General features: G+C 31.2%; 2 protein-coding genes across 3 annotated transcripts in view; one reads left to right on the top strand and one right to left on the bottom strand.

Moving 5' to 3' along the window:
* LOC107449059 (uncharacterized) overlaps positions 1 to 4,775 on the top strand; it is a 67,557-nt gene extending 62,782 nt beyond the window's left edge. For both annotated transcript variants that reach the window (XM_016064472.5, XM_016064473.5), the window contains exons 16-17: positions 230 to 519; positions 3,724 to 4,775. In XM_016064472.5, the coding sequence (XP_015919958.2) occupies positions 230 to 519; positions 3,724 to 4,669 (1,236 nt within the window). In that variant the 3' untranslated portion in view covers positions 4,670 to 4,775. The remainder of the gene's footprint in view (positions 1 to 229; positions 520 to 3,723) is intronic.
* A 390-nt stretch (positions 4,776 to 5,165) lies between these two features.
* LOC107449053 (uncharacterized) overlaps positions 5,166 to 22,308 on the bottom strand; it is a 134,507-nt gene continuing 117,364 nt past the window's right edge. Inside the window, exons 40-43 of the mRNA XM_087152743.1 lie at positions 21,539 to 22,234; positions 8,907 to 13,166; positions 7,110 to 7,170; positions 5,166 to 5,907 (exon numbers count right to left, since the gene is read on the bottom strand). Of these exons, the coding sequence (XP_087008869.1) occupies positions 5,748 to 5,907; positions 7,110 to 7,170; positions 8,907 to 13,166; positions 21,539 to 22,234 (5,177 nt within the window). The 3' untranslated portion in view covers positions 5,166 to 5,747. The remainder of the gene's footprint in view (positions 5,908 to 7,109; positions 7,171 to 8,906; positions 13,167 to 21,538; positions 22,235 to 22,308) is intronic.

Genomic DNA, 22,308 nt, shown 5'->3' with positions numbered 1-22,308 from the left:
TTTGAAAATTCCCTGAGAATTATTCTCATGCAACAGAGCAAAGGAGGAGAGGGACAAACATGGTATCGGTCTTCACCCTAGATGACGTTTTCGAACATGTCAATCGTGAATTATACCTATATTTAAATCCCACGTCTAAAAATTAAAATCAATTAAGTTTAAAAAAAGAACTTCAGATTTGTTGGCTTCTAATAGCTAAACTTAAATATCATTTATTTTTCCTCTAAAGATGGCAGACAGCGATCGTTACTATGACACTGGATCAGCAGTAAACAGTCGATCTTCTTCCTTTTCGAGTGGACCTGGTGGTCTGAGAGGATCTCACTCAGACACGAGGTTGTACGAAAGAACACGAGCCCTCCGTCGAAATTCCTCGAGCAGTATGAGCTGCGTGGAAGCTAGTGATAGTTCAAGCCTGCACGACAGCAGCGACAGAGCTCACTTTATGATCAAAAAATTCCCCTGGAGAACACAATGGAGATCTTTGGATAATGTTTCATCCTCTTGCTCTTCTAGAAGGTAAACCATTCATTTTTGTTGACTTCAAATATTACTTAAGCACTTAAAAGGGTCTGAGAGTAAGCATTGCATAGTGGTAAGCCACGAACGAGCGGTTAATCCTCACTTCGGCCGGAACACGCTATTGGTCGAAAATGACATCACTATTTGGGGGCAGGGAGATGGTGGCTATTGGCTGGTGTTTGCATGATTTTGGCGACAAATTTCGTATTCACACGTGCTCGCTTGGAATTTATTCCTTCTTTTATCTTTTACAGTTATAAAGTAACAAAAATTGAAATAAATACAAGCTCAAATTTACTACTACATCCTACATCGTAATTTAGTTGTGTTATGAATAATTTTAAAAACTTCATAATCAAGCAACATGTAAATTTAGTTTAAAGTAATGACCAAAATTCTGGGGTGGCCCCCTGCATTTCTAGATCAACCCCAGTTGCCCATGACGTAAAAGCAGTATAGTTTAATATCACTTACTTAGATTCTAACAAAAATTACCACAAAACTGTGAATATTGTCTTTATTACTTAACATTAATACCACGTGTAAACAGAGCGCGTTTGAAAACTAAATATAAAATCTGTCGCCAAAATATTATGCAATACACAGCAAGGGTCTTCCCCCAAACAGTGATGTGATTTTCAACTAATAGTGTGATCCGGCCGAAGTGAGGATTAATCGCTCGTGGTGAGCCTTAACCATATACTGGGGGTGTTGGGCCTAGATTCTGCTACCGGTGACGGCATGAGCAGATGGCAAATCAACAGAGAGCGTCTTAAATCCCCCCCCCCGAAAAAATATCTAATTATTTGAAAGGCCTAAAAATACTTTAGATATAAAGTTATTTTCACTGTCTTTTTTATTAAATAAAATAACAAATAATTATAAAGATATTTCAAAATATTGAACTTGCAAAAGGACACCGATACTTACATTTAATTGCTTACCTCCATTCTAATAATGATTTTTGGAATTATGCAATATTTCGAAATGAAAAAAAACCTACAGATGATTGGCAATCAAAATGTGCTACAGGTGGCGTAGAGTAGACTCTTTACCTATGGCAACACTTCGTATGTTTTCCCCATTAGCGTGTGGTAGGTAGGTACTTTATTTACGTCGCACTAGAGTTGTACAATGGGCTATTGGCGACGGTCTGGGAAACATCCCTGAGGATGATCCGAAGACGTGCCATCGCAATTTTGATCCTGTACAGAGGGGATGGCTCCTTTGCTTTTGGTAGCCCGACGACCAGCACGCGAAGTTGAGCACTTCACGGTAGAACAGTTTAACAAGAACCGATACAGCGCACCCTCGGTCCCTAAGCAGGCTGATCAAAGTGGTCACCCACCCGCTTACTGACCGCAGCCAGTGATACTTGACTTGTGTCCTACTGGGAACAGTGTCCTTACGATCAGTCCACTGCGGGACCCATTAGCGAGTGGAGAGTCATGGGAGAAAGAATTACGTTAGTTTCTGTTTTGATTTTCAAATAGATTTAAAAAAAATTAGGTTAGGAAACTATATGGAAATGAAACCTACATTAAAAATAGTTCAAAAAGCGTAGTGGGAATTTTAAAAAATGTTTTTGATAATTAAATACGAAAAATGTTAAGAAAGAGGAAAATATCGTAGTTCCTATGGATGGTGTTTTCTACACTAGGGAGCGCTGCCAGCCTTATCTGCCTATAGCTCCGGATTACTATTTTTGGTGTGCCATCATTATGTTTTGAGACTCTCTTGAGTAGTATTGTGCGGCTTTGAGGAGAACTCCAGGCTTAAAGTCTAAGTCTGTCCGCTGCTATGGTAACGAGCGAGAGCACATTTCTAATGGGAGTGCAATGGAGGAATGAAGGTCTCGGTTGGTTTATTCATGCTGACCTATACCAAGATCAAGACAAAACTATTCACCCCACACCTCTATTCGAAGTGACGTTTCCTCGTAACCATGGTACCAGCCACGACGCGAGACTTGGAGTTCTCCTGAAAGCCGCACTATATTTCTTGCATACGCGTATTTGTTATTTGTGCTTAAAAGATGAATCGTTATAAAAATCGTCATTTCAAGACGTAAGAATTGTCATTTGAAAAAAAAAATCGTCGTAAAACACCTCTTACCTTGTTAACAATGTTCCAACTTCGAGATTTAAATCTAAATGATAATTTATAAAATGAACTTAATCTCGCTGCTCGAACAATAAGGTGCACGGCTTGCACCAAGAGCAAACAGTAAAAAAAATAAGTAAAAAGAAGCCAAATCAGAACTGTCAAATAAGTGAGTTTTTTCTAAATCTAGCAACTATGTCACCTTTTTTAACAATACATCTCTAAATAACTAAAACAAATTTTCACTTCAAACTCCCCAAAATTACCTAATATCATTAATATCTTATGAAATACAGCAGATTGGAGCTCAGAAATTATATAATTTATTTAATTTATTAAAAAAAAATTATCTGTTTGAAAATATCGCTTCGCAGAATAAACTGCATTTATATTGAAAACACCAGCTATACAACTAAGAAGATGAGGAGGAGAGAGGGAGAGTCGAGACATGGAACCAGTCTTCTCCCCAGATGGCGTATTCGAGCGTTGTGGTCGCGAGTAGAAATGTTATTTTACCATGTGATTAGATTTTATACATTTCATAATATGTATGTAAAATCTATATTATGAAGTCTAAAACAAACACGTCTATAAACTATATAAGCCATGCAATGCAATGATAGAAGTATTCGTTTAGGGTTTAAGACTTGAGCAAAAAGGTGTTTTCTAAATTATGTCACTCTGGGAATCAATTTCCAGCAATTTTTTGAAATACAAAAATTAAAAAACTTAATAGAATAATTTGAAACATATTTTTAAAAAGTCAATCAATATTTATATTAAAAGAAAGCACTTAAAGTATTATTTTATAATCAGGAAGAAAAAAAATTATAGTATGCATCTGTGAAAAATATTTTCTGATAAGTAAAAAATTAGAACTTGCATAAATGACAAAGATTCGCTGCACATACAAATTAAAAAATTTTTTGTTAATTTTTAAATGTTCATTTTCCAAATAATTGATTTTTAAACCCTTAAATATAACTCAGGTTTTCAACTGATAAGATTCTAAATTTGACAGCATGCATAAATCCACTTTCTGTGAAGTTATGAAACAGTTCTATTCCTACATAGTTTTTAACTGTATGTTTTTTTTAGCTCAATACAAGATGAAGACATCAGCAAAATGCACTGGCGGTCGACTAGATCACGAAGCAGAGACCACGATGCATATCAGCATGACGATACATCGTACAGTCACTTACAACAGAAATATGGAAGCTTCAAAGAAATGGACGAAGAGGCTGAAGAACCTAAAGCTGACGTTTCACCAGAATGGGGCAACCAATGCCTCATAACACCAACAGCTATGCATTTAGCACGCATTTCAGATACTGAATCAGAAAAAAGCAGAGGCTCACCCCTATCACATTTCGGACGAGCCAAACAAGTTAACATGGCAGGTGGATTCTCAAAGACATCAAGATTCCGTCCTAAGGAATTTGCTCATCCCCAACAATATTCCATCAAGCCATTTCAAGTGCAGGAAGAGGAACCTCAATTTCCTATAGAATGTCACATGCTTACTTCCATAAGTGCTGGTGCTGAAATTGCTTATGAATACGGACATAAGAATCTGGCTTATCAGAGCAACACTGATGGTAGTGTGGAGTCATTAGATAAATACGAAACAGCCATTAGAGATGAGGAGTTAACGATGAGCGACCATCAGCAATCTGGATTGCAACGTATTGACAGTGATCAAGAAACTAGAATATTGCAAACTTTTTCAGGCAAAAGGAATGTCGAAGATCATTCATCTCAGCCCATTATATCAGAAGTTCACGAATCTTATCCACACCACAGTGGTATATCTAATTATAGAGAAAAAGAGCAAACAGGGTGCAATTCATTATTAGAAGAATCAAAACAGTCAGCACCAGGATCACCAAACATTTCAAAGATCAGGTATAAAGGAACAAAAGGTTTTGGGCATTCGCCTCGACAGCCTTATAAAGAAGTAGAGGATATGTCTTTTGAAAATACTAAAAGTGATAAAAATAATGAATCATTGCATAACGTTCCTAGAGAATTTAACTTATAACGTATGTATAAATGCCATAAGACATTCTGTACTGAGGTAAATTTTTTTTAAAGTTTTTCATATTGTATATAAAAGACAAGAAAATAAATTTTAAAGATAATCTCAATTTGTGTTTTTTCTTTTCCAGAATATCTTAGGTGCTTATTAAACGTAAATTAGTATTATTAATGTAAATTTCCCAAAAAGAAAAAGAAACACAGATATCAATCAATTACATTTAAAAAAAGTTCCCAGTCTACAATCTAATTATATATCACATAAAACTATACTAACTTAACAAAAACAATAGAACATACCCTTGAATAAAGCTTAATACGGCTAATTAAGGAGATTCAAACAATGGTAAATGTACAATTGAAAAGTGTGCCAAGTCTTGTTATTTCTGATTCATAATCTTATACGTTTCCTAATATTTAACTATCAGCTAAAAGTAATTTCAATAGGTAGATGCATTAATTTTCAAAACTCATTGAATAAAAGCACTCAATTCAAAGAATTTTCAAAGCTTTATTTAAACCATATGAACACATCTCATTAAACTTCTTGCAACTAACAATACATAAGCATATAAGTTAAGACTAAACTCTAGGAAACAAAATATTTCATATTAAAATATTCATCAACAAAAATTCAAGACAATTCCAGCGGGCAAGCTTTTTAGACACATTCCATCACGCATTGCACGCTCAGAGATTTTACAAAAAAACACAGTTTTCAACTTTTCTTCCTTGCACATTTTATCTGAGAGTTTTAAAAACACTAGTAGAACATCTACAGATAGGTTGAAGTGGGACACGACAGTGCACTAGAACAAAAATGACGGTCACTGGTGACGGTTCCTCTCGGCAAAGGAAAACATATATTAGAAATACTTTTTTTCATGATAAACAAACATTAAATGTGTTATAATCATCTGTCATGGAATATATATTTTGCTGTACAAGAATGTTGTTATGGCACACCATTTGACTTGGTGGTTGAATGAAAAATTTGAAAGAATGGGCAAACATCCGTGATCAGCACATAGATGAAATTTTTCCTGCTTTCAAATGATGAAAAATACCTTTAAGCATGCTCTTTATTCTTCTGAGCCTAGGTGAGAATCCTCCTGCTTGGAGGAATCACCATCACTCATGAATTGGTTCAGAATCACCTCCACGCTGTGGCGAAGATCTTCAGTTCCAGACTCCTCGTGATCACCATCGTCATTATCACCAGTTGTAACAGTAGTTACAATTCTAAAAAAATTAACAAAATTACAAGAAAACTTTATGATTGTTCAAATCTACAATATAATACTTTGCTTGTTGCTCTTGTGCAATGCATTTGAAAACAGCTATAACAGTTTCAATTCATATAAATTCAGAAATATTCTAAGAAAGCATTACTTCTTTTGCAGTATTATTTTACTAACGAAACACTCCAGAACTCTTGAATACAAAAAAGTGACTTTATAAAGGATTTATAAAAAAAAAATAGTAAGTGTGACTAAGACAAATTTCATACACTTTATACCTAAGCAGAAATTTGTAGAAGAACGTTAAAACTAGCTAAAAAAATATTCTGAAATAATGAAATTCTGAAAAAATTAATATTCTGAAAATAGCTCTCAAAAGATTATTTTCAACAACTTGTTATATAAATGATTAGCAGATTGTCTGAGAAGTAAAGGTGGTTGGTGCACAGTGCTGACAATATTGTCTTCACTATGCCATTGATCCTGCAGTTGCTGAGTCTTAACCTCCATGACCTCCAGGTTGGAAACAGTTTGCAAATAGTGTATTAATGCATATTTTCCATTTAAGTACCTTTCAGCGTATTATTTCATAAAATTATTTTCAGCAGTACATACTCGAACATTATAAAATTCTTTCTAAATCCCCTTAAAACTTCTTTCTCAATTATTTTATCACTTAAGATTTCTTTAATTTTATGGGCAATACTATGCACATATTACTTTAATTTTATGTGTATTACTACTGAAACATAAAGCTTCAATTTAGAGCTTCCTAATTTTAACATGCACTGAAAATATAATTTTTTACATTTGAAATGAAACCATTATTTCACTTATTTATTTAGAGTATGCCATGAGTTTATACGTATTCTAAAAAATTGGAAGCAAAAATTATTAATTTTTTACATAGTAGTAAACAGCTTTCCTTAGCAATAAAATATAAAAATTAGTTATTAATTTCATTGGCAGCACATAATACCACAGCTTCCTGCAAAACATGCATCATCCATCAACTTTTTTTTCCCAAACTTTTTCCTGATGCAATAAAATTTTCCTGATTTTCGTAACTAGCCACATAAATTTTATTATCAATTTTTCAATTAAGTATCACTGTTAAACATAAAATATATTCACTTTCTTGAAGCTTTGTACAAGCACAAAAATCCTTTTTACAATTAGTTTTAACTGTGTCTAAAGTATTACCTAGTAGTAGTAGTTGTGGTTGATCTACTTAGAAGGTCATCACTATCAAAAGCAGCATCACCTAAACATAAAAAAAGGGAAAACTCATTTTAGGATTTACAGTGAAGTAGAACAACAACAGTCATTTGACACATTGACAAGAAATGAACTCTTATAAATTATTTGCACTAATTGGCATAACAAGAATATTTATTTCAATTTTAACAGACTTTATTAATTCATAATCAACAAAATTACTTTAATAAATTAAAAAAATTTAAAAATTCTTACAAAATTTGAAAACCCGTAACTGATTTATTTGATTCACTAAAAAATATTAGCAAACAAATGCTAAAAATAACTTGTGGCATTAAACAATTCCCATGGAATCTTATAGGGCTAAATTTTGAGCAACTCATGACACAGTATATTGAACTTTTATTTTATAACAAATAGAGCTAAAAAAATTATTACCAACGATTTCATTGTTTCTTTCTTCCCTACACATTTTTTTTTTCAAATTTACTGATTGGTTATAAAAAAGACTGACTTCAAATAAAAAATAGATTATAAAATAAACTTATTACATTTAATAAAGGTTTACTGAATATACAGACAGCCAAGTTGCAATGTTCCCAATGCAAAATTATTATATAACTACACAACATTTTTTTAATATACTTTAAATAAAGAAACTTATTAATTGTGAATGCAGATTAATTAAATTAAAATGGTTCAGTCAGTAGTTAGTGCAGAAATTTATGTGCATAAAAAAAAGGCAAAAGTTTATTAAATTTAGCAGATTATAGGTGTTTTGTAGTGTCATTATATTAGAAAATTTTCCAACATTTTATAAAAGAAAATAAACATTTAAACATTTTCAAATCTGCAACAAACTTTCCATAAGTATTGTTAAAAATCCAATCTGAAAGTGGTACTATTTCATTTCAAACTCAGACATCATTTATTAAAACTATAGGTAATATCATACAAAATGTAATTTCCAAGGCTTTATAAAAGGTTGATTATTAACAATTAGTGCATATAATTTTTAATACACAACAGCAATACAGTGAAAAAGAAAAGAAAATATCTGGTATAAAAATTTTTAAATTATTAAAAAAAAAAATCTTATATTCAGCACAGAAACTCAATACTGAAAAAAATTACAACATTAAAATAATTTTATATTTGAAAAAATAAATTTAACAAGATAGTTAACCAATATAAATTATATAAGACTTCTTAGAATAAATTCACCAATCCTGTAAAATGTATTAAAAATTAATTTATTGTAATATTTTTTTATAAAGTGTACAGTGCGTTTAATCATAATGGAATGATTTTTCATAATTGCAACATGCAAAATCATAAAAGCAGGGCATTCAAAACCACATATAAATAATAAAAATAATATAATAATAAGCAAATGAAAGAAATACAACAGAATAATAAAACAATAAATAAAATTTCCTCATTTACAAAATTGAATATAGAAACTAATAACTTTAAAGCATAAATCAATGTTTGATATCGGTATAATAAATAGAGCCAACAATACAAAATTGTGATTAAATTATAACAGAAAAACAATTAAAATGATATTATGAGTGTCTTGCATTCTACTATAAATAAACAAATGAAAATAATAATTATAGCTGTAAAAAATATAGCACATGCCAACTTAAAGTCTATGCATAAATTTGCAGATAGAACCGTGCAAAAAGAGGTTCGAAACAAAAAAATAAATAAACATAACTAAAAACATCTCGTACAATTTTTGTAACATCATAGTGGTGCACAACTTTGTTCAACTACCTGACGAACTAATTCCTTGGGCGGCTTCAGTGGACTCTATAAAATCGTCAGGTTCAGTGTGGCGATCAGTACCTTCAATAACATCTGGAAATGAATGAGAAGTGAAATCGTCCATTAATACAGTGTCATCAGTTAATTTTGAAAGAAACATTTCCATTTGTTGCTTAGCTCCATTAGTAGCCTGCAATTCTTCCAATTTACAAGCTAAAGCTCCTTTAGAGGATATCAAAACAGAATCCCCTGATTTGGCTAAGTGAGTAGTTTCACCACTTTCACAAACAGTATAGGTTAAAATAGGCTCCGGCTCTAAAGTGTCAGTACTAGAGACCATAGTGCATTCTTCCCCTGAAGCCTGAGCACTATTTAGGCTCGATGACATAACAGAGTCGGTTTCAAATTGGTATGTAGCATGAGTAGCAGTTGAGCTGCTAGGATCCATAGAATCCGTGCTAGATACCATCAAGTCTAATTTGCCATTAACACAATTTTTTTCACCACTAGAACTAGAATCTTGGGCAATTGTATAGTCTTTGTCTTGAGTAAGCGGCAAGTTTTCAGATTCATCGACATCTGTGTTTCCTTCTTCCTTGCTGGAACTTTTAGTGTTTTCAGAAGTATCTTGCACTTCAGATGTTACCCTTACCAGAACTGTGCATTCATCTGAAGTGATACCTTCAGATGCAGTCTCCTCCTGAAATTTTTCAACATTTGATTGGGTCACTTTGATTAACTCTTCCATTTCTAATCGCCTTTGTTCATATTCTAAGTCTGATGCATCGTGCATGGACTCTTGTAATATTTCTATAGCATCAGAGCACTGACTTTCAATTCCTTCTTCAATTTCAGACAGCATCATTTCTTCCATGGCAGCTTTGTTTTCGCTCTCATTTTCTACACATTCTCGCTCTAGTTTCTCAAATTCAGTCAATGAAGACATAGAAACATCATCATGTTCACCACTCTTAGTGACCATAACTTTTTCACTGGAATCAATTGAAGACCGACTTATTCTACCGGCAGCTATTTCAGCTTCCAATCTCTCAAATTCTTGAAGAGATGAAGCAGCTGACGTATCCCCACTTCTGGGAAAGAATCGACGACCATGAAATGCTTCAGAACTTGGAGTGCTCTGTTTATCATCATCCACAGATGGGATAGGACTAGGATAAACATCAGAACCTCGCAAATCGAACTCGTCTTCTTCATGATGTGTATACAAATCAGTCCCAGGCACTTCATCATATTTTGAAAAAGTATGGGAAGAATAATCTGACTCTGGATTTAAAACATCACTCTCAGTAAATTTTAAAGCAGGTGAAGCATTCATATCATCACTTGGTGACTTATCAGTGCAAGTTGGCTTGACAGACTCATATCGTTCATCTTCAGGAGAAGTATCAATGATCTCTACTCTTTCAAGACTTTCCATGCTCTGACGATCGGGTATTAAATCAGATCTTGTTTCTCTGTGAGACACACCTTCACTGCTACTAGCAGATTCTGCACAAGGAATATTAATTTCACTTTCAAAACTAGGAGGCAAAGAATCACCTCCTGGAAGTAAATCACATTGGTCACTTTCTGGAAGATAACTAGCAAAATCTGAACAGACGAAAGATTCAGATTCATGATTTCTATAGTCATTGAAATTAAATGATTGTTCTTGCTGTGCTTCTGGCTTTTCTGCGTCTAAAGATGATATATTATGAGAATCATAATCAGATGATGAATTGGGAATCTGTGGTTCATCCAAACCTAGATTAAGGCTTTCATGATCAAACTCAAGGTCATGGACATTAGAACTGGATGGAAGTGAGTTGTTATCATTTACAGCTTGAGTGCCAGCAGAACTTCCTTCCAGTTCTAGATCAAATTGTAATCCTTCAGTTTCATAGAGAATTGGAGTTTGATTCTGATTCGTAGTCAGTTCTGAATCATCCCCCTCAGGATTATCATATTCTGGATTATAATCAACTTCAATTGGGCCGTTCAACTGCAAAAAAGAGGAACCATGTTGGGAAGAATAAGATTGTTCAGGAGTAAGCTCTTTTTCAGGGGGAGTTTCTTGAAGAGAGTCTGACATTAAATTAGAACCATCGGCAGGAAAAGATGTGGGAGCATGAGAAGATAACTGTACAGCAGTATCCACACTCGATGTCTGCCACGTTTGCTCACTATGAGTAGCTGAACTTTCAGATACAGACAACTGTTCTTCTTCTATGACAATACTATTTTGTTGTTCCATAAGCTCTTTATCAGGAATGATATCAATGACTGAACTATAAGATCTCCTATGAGATGGACCAGCATGGGGAGATGTTCCAACCTGAGGATAATATTGCACAGTATTCTCACTTTTTACCTTATTTGCACAACCATGTTCTGGCTGTTCAGAAACTTTCAGAGAGGTTTCTCGTGCCTCACTTTTATCTTCACTAGCATCCAAAACTTCAAATTTATCAGTTATTTCCGATTCTGTAGCATATTGCCAAGACCATTGTTGAGGCAATTGTTTCATTTTTTCATCATCACTTGCCCTATTCATTTCCCAACTTGTCATAAATGGCATTTCCACTCCTTCTCTAATAATTGATTCTGGAATTTCCATATCATATGGCTCTTTCACAGACTCCTCAGATGCTGGCTCTTCATCCAAAACTGGCATTTCTAAATCTGGAGCAAATTCTAGTTCCATTTCCTGGGCAGAAGGCACTAAAGTTTCACTGGCTTCTGAAGAAACTTCAACACTGGCTAAATGTCCAGAGCTTTCAGAATCCACAGAATAAGCTGATTCTCTAGAACTATGACTAAATGATGAACATGCTGTTGCATACGAGATCTCTTGAGATGAAACAGCTGTAGCATAAGACCCAGATACCTCACCAGAAGCTCCTTGAGATGATACACAGGTTTCATATTCAGATCCATGACCACTAAATACATTTACATCAAATTCAGATGAACAAGGTCTACTAGCAGCAGGCGTACTTCGTGGAGTCTTTCCACTATCAGATGTTTCAACAGAATAATATGGACTTTCGGTTTCCCCAGAGCTAGAGCATGATTCTTTTTCTTTTTTCCCGGAAGCATCACTTAAATTGTCAAATTTTGAACCCTCTGCATCTGAGTCACTTTTCTTTCCTTGAGAAGACTTACTGTCAGATCTGGACATATGTAAACCTTTATCAGAATGTTCGTTAGATTGAGAAGATAAACTTGAACTGTGAGGTTCCGAAATTACTGGTAACTGATCCTTATCTTGATCTAAATCGGGTTTCTGAGATACTTCAGCTAAATGTTCCTTGCTATCATATTTTTCAGGAAGTTCATGCAAAATTAATTCTTGAGGTGAATCACAAGATTCAATGGATGAATGTTCTTCAATAGTAGAAACTTGCTTTGTAGATTTTAAAGATCGTATTTCCTTTTTATCATGTCGCGAAAAACCTATCTCTTTCGATCTTCTATGCATATCTAAATCTGGGAAAGTGGAACTCATACCAGAAGACATATGGTCATAATCTTGTGATCTAAAATCCAATGTTTCATGTTGTTCTAATCCAAAGAATGGTTTTTGCGCATTCATAGAATCTGACGCCAAAGCTTGAAGTTGTTCAGTGAGTGAATGTTCATCAATTGCTTCTTCATACTCAACCAAATGATCATCATGTTCCACAACTATACCTTCTGAAGATATATCATCTGTAAGGCCACAACTCTCCTCAGAGATCTGAGGAGACAAAGACTTCTTGTCCAAGCTTATTTCTAGTTCCAAATCTCTGTGAGAGCTCATTATTTCAGCATTGACAATATGGCTGGGTGAATCAGACTTTTTCATAGAAAAAGCACCCAGCTCTTTTCTTTCTGGAGAGCCACTTTCTATATCCTGACCAAGTTCTTGAGTAAATATTTCAGTTCTAATATGCTTATAAACATTACATTTATGATCATCAGATTCTGAAATACGTTCTAAATCTTCAGCTATTTGCTTTACTTCAAGGGGACTTTCTTCAATTATTTGATCAATTTCTTCTCTAAGAATTTCAGATTTAATATGACTGTCCACAACTGATGATAAGTCATCTAAGTTAGATGGTCTTTTTTTATGACGTCTGGTTTCTTCAATGCTGTCATCATCTACGTCTAGCTTAATTGCTTCATTATGTTCCTCTTGCTTGCATAAGTCAATACTAAATTTTCTTTCAGTTTCATCATCAGAACCAGATGAAAGTGGTCGAACTTGATATGAAGAAATACTCTCTAAAAGTTGTAGCATATATTAGTCATGATAAAATAATTTCATAATTCTACTGCATGCATCGTTACATAAAAAAAACTGTGCAAAAAAAAAAAATCTAATGTCAGCCACAAGAACAGAAGCAGGCATGCTGCATTCTAAATTTGTAGTTCCGATTTCCAAGAAATTGAAGTAATGCTACAAAACATCAAATCATGCACGAGAAATGACACTTCAATATACAACAAAATTTTTCTTTTCATACACAATCAATAATCTTTTACACAATAAAAATAAGAGTCTGAGACATGTTTAAAATATAAACAAAATTGGTTTCACAAAACATGCACAGAAATTAAAGTGAACTATAATATGCAGCAAAATTAAACAATCTTTGCACAAAACAAAAATATTTTTTTAGGAAACACAAATTTTGAAACAAAGAAACTGAGATTTAGTGATTTTTCTCACTATAGAATAGTGTTTGTTTTTCATGAAAAGCATTTGTTAAATAAGTTTCATAATTTTAAATAAATTATTTAACTCTAAGTGTGGAGATTGACAATAAGTCATTTAACTCCATTTCATGGTAATGAGAGGACATGAAACAGAAACAAAAGTAATGAACATATTCAAAATTAAATGAAAAAACTCCGCATGCTGAGGAAAATAAAATTGCAAAACAATCTAACAACTCAACATATGTCGAATAAAAAAAATGCCAATAATAAATAAACATCAGTGAAGTTTAAAAATTTCATTTTCAACAAAACACTAATAAATAAACCAATTAAAACTTCAACAAAAACTCAAATATAACAACAAGCGAGGTTAAAATATCATGTCTCAGATATACACAGGATAAACATTTAAAAATTGGTTACCTATCTGTTTGTAACACATTTTGCATCACTTTTTTCAAAACTACACCTTTTTGAAATCTCTAATAACAGACAAAATTCACCAATTAAGAAATTGTGACCAGTGTAACTTGGAGGAATGCGTGAATTAACATTAAGTAGGACAGGATAAGCTGTATGATGTCAAAAAGTAAACCTAGATACTAATCCATCAAGCAACTTCAAACAGGAATCTATGTTCCATGGCTCAATGCTGAGTGTTGTAAATTTTTGTCACACATGCTAATTTATAGTTACAAATCTTACAGTTAAAAATAAAAACTGATTTATGTTTTAGTAATTTTTAATGCCCAAATGAAATTAAAAAAAAATTATAAATTTTTGTCATTTTCTGTTGTCATGCAGTTTCTTGTTTTAGAATCCTAAATATTAAGAATATGGATAAATATACTAATTCAACTCTCTAATAATTTTGACTTAATACAAATTGCATAGAACTTTTCCTGCTACAAGTTACTCTTTAGTTGAAAAAACACCAGTTTATTTCCTGCAAATGTAATTATGCCAAAAAATAAAAAAATAATCATGGCAAAAAATTTTTTTAAATATAAATTATTGTAAAAACACTTTAAGCTACTGATAAAATGAATTAAATTATTTTTATAAAATAAAGTTTTAATATCTATTAACTGGTACATTATATAATAGCCACATGGCAAAGTGGGGTCGACTGCAGACCCCACTTCCATTTCCTATTCTAATTTCCTCAAAAACAATTGACCTTTCTAATATGTGTTAGTTACCATTCTTTTTATTATTATGCGAAACATCATTAGTCCTATCATAGTTATGAGTAATGATATCTCTCATAATAATTTAAAAATTTGGTTACTAACACACATTAAGGAGAAAATTTTTGAGGAAATATGAATGCAAAATTGAAATTTTGTCCATAATGGATCCCACTTCACAGTGTGAAGTTTAATTTAATATCAATTTACATAGCACTGATAATGTAAATTTATATTTACTTAACGTAAAAAAATCATGTCTCAAACTGGTTTTAGACAAATATGGATTTATTTCAACAATTTTACCTAAATGTAATATAAAAAAATGCAATATTGTAATAAAGCAAGCACGGTCAATTATATCTCACTTGGCCATTCATGTTATTGGAAAAACTTCACAGAACAAAAGTTAAACAACAATGAAAATATGGCACTTAGTTGAAATGAAGGTGCTTTTGCTCCTTAAATCTCAGTTTTATATTTGGTTGATTTTCTTATGAGTAGTATGAGTGTGAATAAAATATTCATTAAGCAATTTTTTCTGGATCATTCCATTATCAATGTGATTATCTTTTTTACCCAATGTAAATATTCGGACCTTTCACGTCTACCTTACAAACCAGTCACACTATCTTTTATTTTATTTTATAACCAGCATGGAACAGCCCACCCAATTTTGAGTTTACGATTTTTAATGTTAACCTACGTAACCTTATAATTTTGAACCCAAACAAGAAGCCAAGGGAACTCCTGGATCAAGCATTGGGACGAACAAGTCTTTGTGGAGGACTTTTTAATGAACTAACCCAAAATTGTTTCACATGGAGAAGAAAACCTACCACTGTTAGCTCAATGACAAGTGGATACTAATACAAGATCGGTCTACAACTGAAGACCTGCCACACGATTTAAAATCCATCATTGAACAGCCAACTCAATTTTAAGTTTACGGTTACTATTGTTTAACTCCGTAGCTTTGTAATTTTGAACTCAATACAGAAGACAGAGTAAATATTGGGAGAAATTTGTCTTCGATGAGGACTTTTTAATAGAAATAACCCACATTTGCATTACATGGAGAAGTAAACTACGGAAACCTCCCACAGTTAGTCTGACAGCAAGGGAACTCAAACTCATGATCACTACTCTCTGTGCTCTACCATTGAGGATATTTTACATCAGCACTATGGTCGGAACAAGTCGGGTGTGGAATTCCTATCAAACAGCCACCGCTGGGATTTGAACCCAAGTCACCTCATTGGGAGGCAAGTACTCTACACTCTGAGCCACCACAGCTCTAGTCATACTATAGTTGAAATCATAGAATGACATAGAATTTAAAAAAACTTATTGATAGTTGGATTTTTTGTTCCTAGTTTACATAAAACATAATGATAGCCAGTAAGTGCTATTAGATCCAATCCTGAATTAAAGACAATACAATACAGATTAGAAGACTATAGCTTAAAATAGTCTTAGAGCTTAAAATTTTTTTTTAATATCAAGCTGCTTAAAAACTAAACAAAATACAATTTTTAAAAAAAATCTATTTGATTCTGTTTTGCGTAGAACATATGAATACATTTTTAATAGCTTCCTTTTTTAAAAAGTAATCAAACATAGTGGCATATTTAATTAATTATTACGGTTTATGAAGATTATTTTTGGTTCCATCCAAACCAAATATAATTGTGTAATCAAGAATGTATGAAATACCAGCACTGTATACAAAGCATGGCAATTTTAGGGAAACTATGAAACATGAAAATCATGGAAAAGAAAAAAAAACATTATTTTCTATGCTTTCTATTTTAAAAAAATATATAAATGAGTTAAAAACCAAAGAAAAATCTTCATTCAATAAATCAATTTTTTTATGAAACACAAATTTTACTACAACTGATTTATTTGGTTATTATTAATAACATCCAATTAAGAAAAACACTGGCGGCAAGATTTTTATACGGTTATTATACTAATTCTAATTATGCTAATTCTGTGATTATGAGTAATATATGGCGATTTCTGAAAATCCATGCCTTTCATATGCAAAACAAAATAAATATAAACCTCTTATTGCACTAAGAAATTACTTTCAACAAATAGTAATGAATCATAACTATATTAATTACAAAAGAATGAAGTAATGAGAGATCATACTCAGCTAATTTATTACTTGGCACTGTATACAACACCTACAAAATAAAATTAGACACCTAGAATCAATCGCTTAAATCATTTCAAACTTGGCTGAAGGATTTTTGGCTTTTCATACATTGCCTAATTTCCTACTTTGTCGGTGTAGACTTGGGCAGCAGATGACAAATCTCAGGCTAATAAGCAAACCTGGACTGATACTACCAGACAGTCTGTCCATGATTTATGAAGAAAATGTGACACAAAGAGAAATATTTCCATGTGGAACACTCTTCACAAAGGCGTTTGCCAAGAGTTTTGACTCAAAAGTTATATATTTTTCTCAGATGAATTCAAAACCAGCAAGATTTCAAATGAATAGAATTCCTCAAAAGCAATAGAATAAAATTTCCAATAAATAAATTACGTTACGTTGCCATAAGTTAGTCATTTAACATCAAATTCAAAAAACAGTGTTCTTTGGAAAATGCATATTCAGAGTTGCCACAGAAAAAAATGAACAATATAGTTATAAAGCATCAAAATAGTTGCCAAAACCATGAAAACAGATGCGTAAATAAGAACAAAAATGTGACCAAAATTTTATTAAATGATTTAATTATCACATACCATGATCTATTTAGTCATGTTGGTAGCAAATATGATAATTTTTATATTAACATTAGTGTTCAAGCACTAAATTTTTATATCAAAAAAATTAGTATATTTGCAGAAAATTAAATAACTTTGAATTACTAGAAATCAAAGTGATTATTCAAATTCGAAATTCTCGCATCATAATATCATATTAAAAATTGAGTTTTTTAAAATCATGAAGAATTTCGTTGAAAAGGCAATTGAGGAACAAAATAGATTTACAATGGAATCTGTGCTAATTGAGCAATTAAATACTCAAATTTGCAATTCAACATTTTTTAAGAAAAAAAATTTCATTGTATTCAGAAGCTACCGTGGGCCAGATTGTCAACCCAATTTATGCTTTTTTTTAAAAAAATTAATAAAAAAAAAACATCCTAAGAGCACAGAAAAGTCTCCCAATAGTCTTCTTTTCCTGAAAATAGTTGCTTTCTTAGGCTTTTCGGGCAAAAAAAGTTGCTATTGTCGCCTAAGTTCGAAAATAGTGGCATTTTAGTCGCCTGTGGCAACCCTGCAAATCACATTTGGGATTAGTAGATAGAAATAACAGGATTAAATAAAATTACCATAGATTCTAAAAGAATAATTAGTGATGTAATCAGGAAATAGTAATAATTAAACATCAGTTTCAAAATAAAATGATGTTTTTTGCTATCTATGAATTATATTTAGGCTGTTTAGATTGAAATAAAGAGAATGGAAAAATTTGGAATATGATGACATGATTTTTTTCAGCAACATAGTTTATTTTTTTCATTTAAATTGCAAATTATTCAAAAACTAATGAAATAATAAGGCTTTACCTGATCCATTCGATCACCATGGGAATACTTCTGGTGATAATTTTGAAACAGAAGCTTGAGAACTGTTTCTTTAAAGGCATTGCTAAGTAAAACTCATAGGATAGAAAGTAACATAATAAGTGATATGCAAGTCATGTCACTTTTAGCATTATTTATTTCTTGTTTTTTACAAGGGATTGTACAGAATATGCATTTGAAAAATTTAGCAATTTTATAAATTGTAATATTCTGTGCATAAAAAATATGCAGAGCATTTTTAGTCAAATATTTTAAAATAAAAAAAAAAGATATAATTGAACTGCTTTAAGTACAATAAAATAACTCACTGAAGGTTCGATGGAAAAATATTTCAGTTTAGTATCTTACTTCTACTAAAATATAATTATTAAAAGTGATAAAAAGTTCAAGAAATGGAAAATTTTAAATATTTTTGTAACTTTGCTAAGCATGAAATTTTTCATTTAATGTGAAAATTCAGTTTAAATTAACACAGATAACAGAGATATAAACAAAATTGAGAGAAAAACGATAAATCTCAGAAAAAAGAATGTATGATTAATTACCATCAAATTTTAAGGGGCAAAATAAAACTTAAAATACATAAAGCTATTAAAGGCTAAAATACATATTTAGCCTTTAAAATGTCAAGAATTTTTTGTTGTTATTAGTGTATTTGCGAAGAGTCAAACTTCTTGATAGGATATGGGATAAAGGCTCACGATCACATTCAAAATCTAACTTGGGGATTATTATACAAGATTATTAATGAAATAAACAAAAGGGTAATTAGACTTAATTGAAAAATTCTATATAAAAATAAGATTAAAAGTGATGCAAAACGTGGTACAAGAAAATCAGTTACTTAAATCAATGATAACAGAAAAAACAAACATTACACAAAATAATACAATATAAAGTTTGAGAATGTAATTTTACATAAGAAAATGAAAACTATCTTTTTTTTAAATAAAATTTAGAAAAACCTCTTCTAATTTTGTTTTCAGTTCCTAATAGTTCCTTAAAATGAGTAAAAGATTTGTACTTACAATAGAAGTAGTAAATTAAGCATTACTTATATATGTATTAATTTTATACTTTTTGAAAAGGAGCACAATTTAAATAATTATTTAATGTTACTTATCTTTCTGTAATAAACTTTTTACAAGAAACTTTGGTATGTTTTTTAGCTATGTCTTTAACACATATTAATATATAAAATTGATATATAAAAGTGATGTATAAAATTAATATATATAAAAGCATTAATTTTAAATATATTAAAAATAATAATAAATCCTCTTAAATGATTAAAGTTACATCATAATATGTGAAGTTCTGATCATTATATCAAAAGACCTTCAAGGCTTTCTTATTTATTTATTTTTTTCCATTATGGTGACTGTAGAATCAAATCAATTCTGCTTAGATCAAACAGAACAAACTAAATTTTTAAAATCATGAGGTATTCCTTTATTACATAAGTCCTTAAAAAAAGAAAAATTATCCGTAAAAAAAAGACATTACTAAGTAATCCTTAAAAGAAGTTAAGTCCTTTTTAAGTTAGATAATCATTGTAAAATGTATATTTAAAAAAAAAAATCTAGATTGATGAATAACATAATTCTAGTAAAAAAAATATTATGTAATAAATACTTCATAAATACAGAAGTAGTGATGAAAAAATAAAAGCAATGATTCAATCTTTGCAAAAAAAGTTCATACTTTTTTGACTAGCTTTTACGAAATGCTGGATTTAAAGCTAATGGAAAATTATGTTATTTATCAACTAAGTGGGTCACAGAAAGATTGATTTTTAAAAGCAATTTTACTTAGTGCTTAAAATCCAGAAAGCTTAAAAGGTTGTAGCAGAAAATAATTAGATTTTAGGCTAGACAAATAACATTTCAAGAAAATAAATAGAACAGAATTAATCTTATATTTCCATTACTTTGAAATGTGAAGCTTCATTCAGCTAACATTTAATACTTTCCTAATAGATAATTTCAGTTTTTTTAAAATTAAAAACACTTATTGCGTAATAAAACATTTTTAAATTTAAATTATACGTTATTGCAATATAAATAAATTTATAATATAAAAGATTTTATTTTTGATTAAAATAAAAAGTTTTTAAAACAGTTTCTCAAATTACAAGAAAAGTTGCTAGCAAAACAGTAACCTGTTATCTAATTGGTTAATGAGATAACAAAAATAAAATTTTTCATATAGATTTGGATGCCCAAGTTAAAATAAAAATTTAAATAATCAAGGCAACAAAACTTTTAAAAAAAGATAGTAACTATGATTCTAAAAATAGTAACTATGATTCTAAAAAAAAAAGACAAAAAGGAGAAAAGCCACTGAGGCATCTCAAGGTTATGAAACCTAAAAATATTAAGAAAAAAATCCAATAAGGGGGGATAAAGTAAGTTAAACCAAACCTATATTGCTATAAATGTCCATTTTCTTACATGACGTAGAAAAGCAAGATTTGGTCGGTAAACAAACCTCTATAGCCATAACTTCAGCAAATGTCTACATTTTTTTAAAAAAACTAATATTTCTTAATAACTAATACTAGCAATGATTTAAAAAAGGATTTATTCAAAAATATTTATTAATCTATTTACCAGTAAAATTTAAAAAAAAAAAACAATTGTGACAAAAAAAAACTTTTGCTTCAGGCTTTGATTAACAGAAAATTTTGCATTAAAGAAATAGATTATCATGATTTTACTCAAAATATTTACTATTCTATTAATTCTCAAATATTTACTAATCTAATCATTAATAAAATCAAAAAAATATTTAAATTTCTTTTTTGTTTCAGACTATTGTTAACAGAAAATTCTGGAATAATGAAATAGATTATTATACTTTCAGTGCAACATTTTTTTTTTGCTTCAGATTTTTAGTTAACAAAAAATTCTAGAATAATGATATTAAGTTATCATAATTTTAATGCAAATTAAGCAGCAAAAACTAACCTTTAATAAACAACTGAAACAAAAATAAAAAATAAATTGTAATATTCATCAATTCTACAAAAAGAAGTCTCCAGAATACTTTTTGGCATACGTTTTTTTTAAAAAGAAAAAATATGATGGTTGTCATTTCGAGTAAAGAACAAGATAAACACATTCCTCACCATCAGCTTCAATCATCGTTGTATATGATTTTTCTTTAAAGAACTCTACATCTTTGGAAACATCTGTTTCTGATTCATCCCCGAGTCTTTCATCATCAGAAACATGCTTATGATCACCAGGACTCATGCCTTCACTATCACTACATTCGTCTTGATAACTATGCAATTTTTTCTCTTCTTTATCTACTTCACTGATTAAAGAATAAACTTCCTGTTCTACTTTCTCTAATGCAACAGCTGAATGCAATTCAGCTTCTTTTTCTTCCCGCATCGTTTCAGGACTGAGATCCCCGTTGACGATTCCTTCAGCTTTCTCCAATTCAGAGACAATTTGCTCCGCTGATACCGGCTTGTCATTTTTCGTGAAATTGTATAAATAAACAGTTGGTTGCTCAGGCTTTTCTCTTTTTTGAATCTTCTTCCTATTACCTTCATCAGGTTCAAACATCTTGAACTTGTCCTCAAAGCTAATCTGCTCTTGAACAATTTCTCCTTCAGCCATAGGTAGATCGTCCAAAGAGACATCCTGAGCCCACTTTTCCTGAGTGGTGGGCAAAGTGTCTGATGTGAGAGACAACCTTTGGAAGAAGCTCTTCTTTTCAGTAAAACTGAGATCTTCCTGTTCAGAATCTGTCGACTTCTTCTCTTCGTCAGACGATTCCTTCCTTGGAATCTTTCGCAGAGATCGCCGGATACCTGATGTTTAAGAAGGACATCACAATTGAAACAAATACAGTTCTCGAATAAGTGCATAGGTTTCCTTTGTGCCA

Source organism: Parasteatoda tepidariorum, chromosome 10 (assembly GCF_982258835.1).
Source record: "Parasteatoda tepidariorum strain Cologne lab strain chromosome 10, Ptep-v5.0, whole genome shotgun sequence".
NCBI lineage: Eukaryota > Metazoa > Arthropoda > Arachnida > Araneae > Theridiidae > Parasteatoda > Parasteatoda tepidariorum.
Note: the sequence above shows the minus strand (reverse complement) of the source record. Positions and strands in the feature narration are given on the sequence as shown.